The sequence below is a fragment of the Electrona antarctica genome, assembly GCF_951216825.1.
Source record: "Electrona antarctica genome assembly, chromosome: 5".
Taxonomy (NCBI): Eukaryota; Metazoa; Chordata; class Actinopteri; order Myctophiformes; family Myctophidae; genus Electrona; species Electrona antarctica.
The window spans coordinates 34,671,396-34,680,950 of NC_136810.1; the positions used below are offsets into that span (position 1 = coordinate 34,671,396).

Sequence of the window (9,555 nt, forward strand, 5' to 3'; positions counted from 1 at the left end):
TTCACCTCTCTAATGTTTCCTTTGCTCTCTCTCTCACTCTCTCTCTCTCTCTCTCCTTTCCTTGTTTTTCCATGCCTCAGATGGAGGTAAGTGGAATATAGTGTGTTTTGTTCCCGCAGATCACCTTTCATGCACTCCGAGGGGGGAAAGAGCACTAGAGGGAGGTGGAGGGGTGTAGTGGAGCAGATTTCCCCAGGGTTGAAGATAATCTACCAAAACATCATTCCATCTGCTTCCCCAAGCTGTTCCCAAACAACTCCATGTTATGGCCACTTTAAGACCTATAAAAAGACAATGATCCATCAAACGTGCATTTGTTCTCTTAGCCCATCTTATTTAACTTTAAGAGGCATTCATGTAGCCTCTGAGTAGCCCGATTGCAACTTTGGAATAAATCGAGCTGGTGAACTCTGTTGCAGTTCAGAGAGCTCGAGTTGCACCATCATTATGCATGTCTGGATTTCATTATTGAATAGCAAACAAAAACGTCAGACTGTCGTATGTTTTGACATGTTTTGTGACATTGTTTTATAGCCGTCAATCTGTGTGTTTCGTAATGATGAAAAGACATTAGACTTGGGTTAGATTTAGTGACCCATTGTGGTCCGCTCGTATGAAGTGTGTGATGATCTGTTCTTTTTGGTTTTGTTTTTTCAGGTTCAGAATGGGTGGACCCTGAGGACCCCACGGTCATCGCAGAGACTGAACTCCTGGGGGCCGCAGCCTCCATCGAAGCTGCAGCCAAGAAACTGGAGCAGCTGAAACCCAGGGCCAAACCGAAGGTATTAGTCCCCCTCTCTGTACTCCATGCCCTGCTGCTGCTTTTCCTATTTGGTCCAAATGAATCAGCAGGAAGGGCAACATTGACCAGAGGAAGGAAGAGGTGACTGTGACTTTGAAGTGAAGTCATCTTTTTCCATCGACCCAGCAGATATCTTGATGTCTTTCAAATTAAAACAAAAAGGGGTTTTGTTATTTTGAATCAGTCAGAGAGCTTTGTTGAACTAACTCCTGACGCAGAATCAGAACATTCATATAGGGCGTAATCTACAGTAGTGCTCTTTGGGAGAGTATTTTGAGTTATGTTGCCAGGAGACACAATTACATCGCCTGGTCCTAAAGCTTGTGTTGGATCAGGTTCAAATGTATGATGAACTCTCCGTGGCCCTTATTGAAGGAGAGGTCATCTGTCTTATTGAACCTATTTCCTTTGTTTTTTTGCAGCATTCCTCTTTTCTAAACTGAACCAAGAAGCCTGTTATTCCACAATCCCATAAGGTTCCGTTGTGCAAAAAATAAAGATAAAGAATTGGCAGAGAAGATTCAAACAAAACATCATTCATGATAGTTGCCGTGACTCGATGAGACAGAAGTTGCCTAGCTTTGTGCAAAGGCTCTGTATAATATGTGGTGAAGTTAGTGGTGTGTTGACTGCACGATTGTCTTGTTTGTTTTACCTTTCTGACTGGATAGCTAACTCCCAATGTCTTTCCCTGTGCCTGGAGTGCTTTAACCCCTTGTCTATACCTCCTAGTATACTGTACTGTACATACTACATGTGAGTTCACTTACACTCCTGTCTGTCTGTCTGTCTGTCTGTCTGTCTGTCTGTCTGTCTGTCTGTCTGTCTGTCTGTCTGTCTGTCTGTCTGTCTGTCTGTCTGTCTGTCTGTCTGTCTGTCTGTCTGTCTCTGTCTGTCTGTCTGTCTGTCTGTCTGTCTGTCTGTCTGTCTGTCTGTCTGTCTGTCTGTCTGTCTGTCTGTCTGTCTGTCTGTCTGTCTGAAAAACAGCAGTATCCAGGAGCCTCCAATTACTTTGGAGGAACGGTGTCAAAGTCTGTCATGCCATAATTCCATATTTATATACTACACTTATGAGGTGCTTATTATTATTATTATTATTAATATTATTATTATTATTATTATTATTATTATTATTATTATTATTATTATTATTATTATTATTATTATTATTATTATATCAGGGAGGCTTACTAAGGCCGACTAAAGACTTTCTGGATGTCTGTGTCTCCCTCTAGTGCTATGTCTGAATATTGCTTCCAGTTCTACTACAAGGCAATTAGTAAGTAAATAATGGCAATAAGTTTATTCATATAGCACATTCTGAACATTAAGTTACCAGTGCTTTAAGAAATTAATTAATAATTAAAAATAAACAAATAAATAAACGTAAGGTAAACATAAAAGTGAATGCACAATGCACACATAACGTAAAGATGGAAAGGGTTTTAAAAACGTAATTCTGGTGGCCATTACAGCAAAGGCCTGATCACATTTAGTTGTTGTTTTTTTTGCCTCAGAGTCGCAACATTTGTCTGAACTCGTAAACGGCACAGCAGGTGTTCAGCACACATATCTAACTAAAACTCCTTTTTGTTTCCCTTCTTCCTCCTTATTCTTCCTCCATAACTCCTTCTCCATGCGTCGTCCTCTCCTTGCTGTCTGCCCTCGACATAGAGAGAGTGTCTCTCTATCTCTCCTGTTCTGCAGCCCCAGCATGTTGTACCCCCCGCCCCCGCCCCACCGCCCCTGCTCAATTCTCTGACCGTTGTAGCCCTGGAAGCCGTCTCTGCAGGGCTCTGTCTGATATGTTTGATATATTAGGTTGTTATTCAGTCCAACTATATATCAAACATATTCCTACAGTGTCCCGCCCTGTCTCCAGCCACGTGTGTGCCTTAAATGTTAATGGAGATCGGTGGTCAATGATCTGTCGTTGACTGAGGCAGAGATGGCCATTTTATAAAATTTCCCTTGAGCTGATGTTGTTGTTGTTGCTGTTGTTGTTGTTGTTGATCTTCATAGGGCTTCTGTATGACAGTGTGGCGATGCTCTAGTCAGTTATACATTCACATTGTTTTGTGCATTTAGCCAGAAACCTAAACTGATGCGTGGTTGTGCTTTCAGCAGGCAGACGAGACACTGGATTTCGAGGAGCAGATCCTAGAAGCAGCCAAGTCCATTGCTGCTGCGACCAGTGCTTTGGTGAAGTCTGCATCAGCCGCTCAGAGAGAGCTGGTGGCACAAGGCAAGGTCAGTGAACACCCACTCAGTTGCACGCATCCCACAAACATGAGAGTAGCGAGCTAAGAAACCATGTTTTCTCAACCTCTGCCCTCCAGGTTGGAGCCAACCTCGCTAATGCAGTGGATGACGGCCAGTGGTCGCATGGCCTCATATCAGCTGTGAGTTATTCTGAGTAACAGATACTGTAGGTCTAAAGTATATGTTGAGTTGAGCCTGTACTCAAGTTTTCTTTTACCCGACTCTTCCCTTCAGGCGCGTATGGTTGCAGCAGCCACCAGTAACTTGTGCGAGGCAGCCAACGCATCGGTTCAAGGCCATGCTAGCGAGGAGAAGCTAATCTCCTCGGCTAAGCAGGTAGCAGCATCCACAGCTCAGCTCCTTGTGGCCTGTAAGGTGAAGGCTGACCAGGATTCTGAGGCTATGCGGAGGCTGCAGGTAACCACATCACATCATGGCACTGCTGTTTCATTGATTTAATCACTTACTGACTTACTTACTGTAAACTTTATTTTGCCCCCAGGCCCCCGTTAGCCGATCTACAAGCTTGCAAAGCGATGCGTTGTGACCTTACAGATGTATTACTTTTGCGAATAGGGATGCTAGGGTTCATATTGTTAACTGTGTACAAATGCAAAACAGAGCTAACTTTGACTCTCCTCTTCCTCCTACAGGCGGCTGGCAACGCAGTGAAGCGGGCGTCAGACAACCTGGTGAAGGCAGCGCAGAAAGCAGCATTTGACAAGGCAGATGATGACAGTGTGGTGGTCAAGACCAAATTTGTTGGTGGCATAGCTCAGGTAAGGCAATAGAGTATTGGCGTCAAATCAGAAATCTTGCACTCGAGCATGTCGGAGGGGTATAGTGTTAAGTTCCCACCGGAACACAGCTGTTGTTGTATGATAATGGGGAAGGGGTTAGGGGAGGGATGATTGTATGATATCACTAAAGTGGTGTATTTCGATTGGGCCTTTTGACTCCAAAGGTTTTCAGCTTTCAGGAAGAAACCAAAAATACACAGGGAATATTATAACCACACCTGGGGGTCTATTAGACTAGACTAGTAATGTTAACTCCATAGACACACACAAAACAGAAAAAGTACAAAAATCACGGCACTCCATCTTTAACAGGAGGAGTAGGACGGTGGGGGCTTCTCAGTGGCAGGTGAGCCAGTTGTGTACAATGCAGCGGTAACGCAAACATGTGCAGCGGGGAATTAAATGACATAGCGGCGAAATTGGGAGAAAGAAATTGTTACAAAAAAGAAAAAAGAAATGTTTGCGTTTTTTTGTTCTCGCTCCCAGGGTGCCTCTAACTCTTATGTTCAACTCTTGACATTACTGCTAGATTAAAGTCTTGGTCATTGCATCTGTACTGAAACTGATTGTGAAACGGCGGTGAGCCGCTGTGGACAAACAGCCCATCAGCTGTATTTCTGGGCTGTGGTTTACCAGGCATCCACACAGCTGCATGCACACATCCACTCTCTGAAGGGTTTTCACATTCCTCCTTTAGACCAAACGACTTATCCACTTCCTTTTCATCCGTGGCCAAACGGAATGTAATTGAAGAGTTGATGGCTACTCATTCAGGAAGCCTGGGGCCCCCTCCGCACCAAGCTTTAGTTTTGATCTGGAGTGGTTGAACCTGTGTGTGTGTGTGTGTGTGTGTGTGTGTGTGTGTGTGTGTGTGTGTGTGTGTGTGTGTGTGTGTGTGTGTGTGTGTGTGTGTGTGTGTGTGTGTGTGTGTGTGTGTGTGTGTGTGTGTGTGTGTGTGTGTGTGTGTGTGTGTGTGTGTGTGTGTGTGTGTGTACAACCTTCACACACACTTGCATTTATTCTCACACATATACATGCTGACACACACACAAACACACACACAGAGAGATTGTATTCGTACCCCTCCAGGGACATCTGTCGCAGAGCTAGTTTTCCTAAGGCACTAATATAGCCCACCCTCCCAAATCAAGATAAATAAATACTTACATTACTGAAATTCCATTTGTTGCCACAGACAAACTGTGCTGATTATAGGTTTTCAATAACCCGCTTTAAAGGAACCCATGACTTGGACATTCTGTGAGAAGAAACAAGCCAAAACCCCATGCAGTGTTCTGATGAAAAGTGATTGTTTACATTTTGTATCCAGATGTTGCCAAGCTATGGGGAAATCAGTCCTTATGAGCATTTTTGTGTTAACAAGATTTCATTACACTACAGCAGGGGTATTCAACTGGCGGCCCGCGGGCCAAATGCGGCCCACGGAGCGCCCCCTAGTGGCCCTTGGAACAATTTTGAAAGGGGGGGGGGGTGTTCATTTGTTTTTTTAGAGAGAGCTAATGAAAGTTACAGGTATGGTGTGTGCGATATGAAGTGTGAGATTATCAGTAATCCTTAACCCAGGACGGGAACCCCTTTTGGTATTTTAAGCATTATGTTATACTTTATACTACGAGCTTGTAGATCTTGCTGTGAAATATCTTGAAAATGTGGTGCAAATCTTTGAATATATTCTTTCACAGCAAACGTTTTTAAGTCAAATATTTGCTTCTGGGGGGTCCCTGGAACAACATATTTTCAGATGTGGGTCTGAAAACAGTTTGGACATATTTTTAAGAATCGGCCACGGGTTTAAATGGGTTAATCATATTCTATCATATTCAAGGGCTTTTGGAGAGAAACGACAGACACCAGTCACTTTAGACTAGAGTACTGCTGGTGTGTGTGTGTGTGTGTGTGTGTGTGTGTGTGTGTGTGTGTGTGTGTGTGTGTGTGTGTGTGTGTGTGTGTGTGTGTGTGTGTGTGTGTGTGTGTGTGTGTGTGTGTGTGTGTGTGTGTGTGTGTGTGTTCAGCTGGTGTTCGTTGACGCTCGTCAGTTAATGTCAAGGCAATTATATTCATGCACAGTCAAATAGGTCTACATCTATTTAAAGGTAGCATATACTTGTATAGACATATATCACCCTGTGCTCGTACTGTGCACAAATGTATTACATAAATCTTTGTGTTTGAACACAAAATGCATTTTGAGAACGCACACATTTGTGCGGCCCCCCCACACACAATCACAGTTGTGGCCCCCGGCCTAATCTAGTTGAATACCCCTGCACTACAGTATACATACAGTATGCTCTCTCTCTCTTCAGCGTATAGCCCAAGACCCAACAGGGCTATCCACTTTACCTCTCTAATGTTTCCCTCGCTCTCTCTCTCTCTCTTACTCTTGAGATCAATTGAATGATCGATAAGTGTTTTTTTATATCAGCAAATTGATTAGACTGATTAACCATTTAATCCCTATTTACTTTGTCGTACAACAATGTCACGCAAACATTGTGGAAATTACCAATCCACAAGCATCGCAACGCGCCACATCACATTGTTAACTTGTAAAAAAGGTTTATTTTTGATAGATCTGCTGTATTAAAAAAAGATAATTATTGTATTGATTTATTTCATTAAAAAAAATATTTTATTTTTTAGAATTAATTCATTCTATTAGTTCAATTAGCTATTGCACCGCTATAGAGGGTATGCATGTGTCATCATACCCGGAAGTTATGCGGGAATGCCTACTGAGTGGCAAAAAACTGCTTCCTGGCCTTGACATCCAAACAGAAAAGGGGACTGCCCATAAATCCGACCTCCCGTTAGTCCGACCTACGTGGCCGGTTAAGACTGAGGTTAGGGTTAGGGTTTGGGAAAGTGTTAGTCCTATCTGATCGCATTGAATGACGTTAAACTCACTTTACCACTCACTTTGCCAGTCGATTTGCCACTCACTTTATGTTGTGTACTATGTTTTGCGTACTCTATTGCAGGAGGTTTTTTGACAAAGTATCCCTCTTCCTCTCCTCCTCCTCCTGCAGATCATCGCTGCCCAGGAGGAGATGCTAAGGAAGGAGAGAGAGCTAGACGAGGCCAGGAAGAAGCTGGCTCAGATCAGACAGCAGCAGTACAAGTTCCTCCCCACCGAGCTGAGGGAAGACCAGGGCTGATGATTGGCTGAGCCAGCCGGCGACACACTGCCTGGGCATCTGATTGGACCGCTTCTTGTTACAGAGAGCGATGCGGCCAATGCACAATTGGCTGCTTTTTTTTGTTTGTTCCCCCTCGTGTATAACTGATGACTATACTCGCCACTTGATACAGGTCTGTTCAGCAAGAGGAACAAGTGCCTGTGCTCTCCTGTGTGTGTGTGTGTGTGTGTGTGTGTGTGTGTGTGTGTGTGTGTGTGTGTGCGTGTGCGTGTGCGTGTGTGAGTTTGCATGTGCGTGCACTGTGTGCCGTGTGAGTGTATATGTCAATATGTCAGACTTCGATAAGGAGAGGGTGGTTATAGCTGTCACTATAAGCAGAGGTAAGGACTGTATATCTTAATGATCGTGATAGGTTATATATGATATTAGGCTTTGTGAGTGTTACTCTACATAACAATCATGGATCGAAAGTGTTCCAAATACTTGTTGAATGTGACAACGAACGACAGGTGTCGAGCAAACAGAAATGAGATGAGACAGAACTGACCCCCAAGGTCTGTTCCACATCCAACACCCACCCATCGTAGCCAATCAAATGGCAGGACCTCTCTGCAGGACCGTCTTGCATGCACCATAATGGCTACCGTTTAAATACATATCAATGAAGCTACTAACCAATAGAGTAGTATTGCATTTTACTAATGTGAACATGAACTCGGGGGTCTGCTGTTGAACTGGCAAACTTTTTAGTGTGTGATTTGATGGAAATATATTATTGGGAGGGGGAGACTTCAGCTTAAGACCAAACGGTGCGTTAATCTTACGGAAGCCGACGATGAAGCTGTAGTAGTCAATAATCCATGATGTAATACCCCGTTATGTGAATACAGTGATAACAGTCTGATGTCTAAAGAAACTGTCTGCTTTGAACCCAAGAAAGGTGAAACGTGGATTGTTCAATGAACTAAGGTATATCTTTAAATCTTTCTTCTCCTGGAGAACACTGCCTTGTTAACCTCTCCCCCTGCCACCACCCCTCCTCCTCTCATGCACACTCCAAGCTGCGTGGGGAAACCTGTGTTTACATTGTTTGTTATGTTTGTTCTTTCTTGTCTGTGGTGTTTTAATTCCAGTCCTGCTGACGGTAGCCAGGATTTGTTAAGGAGCCCCCCACTATTTCATTACTCACCACCACCGGTCGCTGTTGGCTCATCGTGGTACATTTTCACTTGAGACGCCTATCTATAGCAATACGTCAGCGCTAAATACTCGTAAGCCAATCGATGAGAGTCTGTGTCGTATTTTTAGTGAAAGATTGTGTGCTGCCGCTGCTGTCATGTTTAGCTCTGGGCTAATAAACGAGAGGAAGGCTGCAGTATGCACTGTGGAATGCACTGAGACCCCCCCTTATGCACTGAGGAACGCGATGAATGGCTTCCCATAACGGCAATGTAGGACACTCTCCTGACAGAGACATTTTTTTGCTTGAGAATCTATTTAAGAAAACAATTATTCAATAGTTATTCTGTTTGTGCAGTACGTTATTTTTTTATCTGGTGGTAAGGCAGTGTGCACACGGGACCCATATGGGTGTTGTTCATTTAAATCCCAGGTTTAAATGAACATGCCGTGTTTTTACCGTGTTGTAGGTCTCCTCTGTCCTTTTCTTGTCAGTGTCTGGTCTGCATTGTGTACTAGTGCCTTACTGTGAGTCTGCTATGTGAGCGGTGGACTGGACGAGATCATCTGCCTTTGTCCTTCCTGGATCAGAACGTTATGCCTGACCACAGTGAAATCCTCAATGTTTATATCCATTTGGGAGTGTACAAATGCAACAACACAATGTTACATTTCTACACTCCTAGAGTTAATAAAAAGCAAGGCTTTTGCACACCTACCGGTGTGTAGGAGAAGGACACTCAGGTGCCCGACGTTCTGAAAAAGGAAAAAACTCACAGTGTCTTCAAATGCAGTTGAAAGGTTTATTAAGGGAACAGCAAAGTTTCGGTGTATTTAACCTTCACCAGGCTATCTCTCTAATAAACCTTTCAACTGCATTTGAAGACAGTTTCCAGGAGTTTTTTCCTTTTTCTCTACACTCCTAGAGTTAAATGAACACTCAGGATTTTACAGTCTTTGGCTATTAAATGGTCACCTACTGTAGTCCTATGCCATCTGCCCCCCCATCCCCACCCCCCCCACCCCATGTTACCTACAGTACTGATAGGGGCAAATAAGGGCATACCCAGATACCTTAGGACTTGGAGACTATTTTGGAGGGGACTAACACTACACTGCATTCCATGAGCATGTGGCAAGATGTGATTAAAATATAAACATCAGATATGGCTCTGCCTTGACATTCATTACAGTACCAAGTCCCTCACAGTAAATGTTTGATTAAATACGTTCCTTGCTTCATTGTTTAACCACTATGTTTTTTTTTCTTTTTATCAATAAATGTTATCCTGAGGTATATTGTCTACTCTAAGCAATTGGTCTTAAGTATTAACTGGAATAGGAAAAGTTA

General features: G+C 43.5%; 1 protein-coding gene across 1 annotated transcript in view; it reads left to right on the forward strand.

Annotated features, from left to right (window-relative positions):
* tln2b (talin 2b) overlaps positions 1-9,318 on the forward strand; it is an 80,945-nt gene extending 71,627 nt beyond the window's left edge. Inside the window, exons 51-56 of the mRNA XM_079500629.1 lie at positions 658-782; positions 2,927-3,052; positions 3,142-3,204; positions 3,299-3,481; positions 3,718-3,843; positions 6,915-9,318. Of these exons, the coding sequence (XP_079356755.1) occupies positions 658-782; positions 2,927-3,052; positions 3,142-3,204; positions 3,299-3,481; positions 3,718-3,843; positions 6,915-7,043 (752 nt within the window). The 3' untranslated portion in view covers positions 7,044-9,318. The remainder of the gene's footprint in view (positions 1-657; positions 783-2,926; positions 3,053-3,141; positions 3,205-3,298; positions 3,482-3,717; positions 3,844-6,914) is intronic.
* Positions 9,319-9,555: the final 237 nt, after the last annotated feature.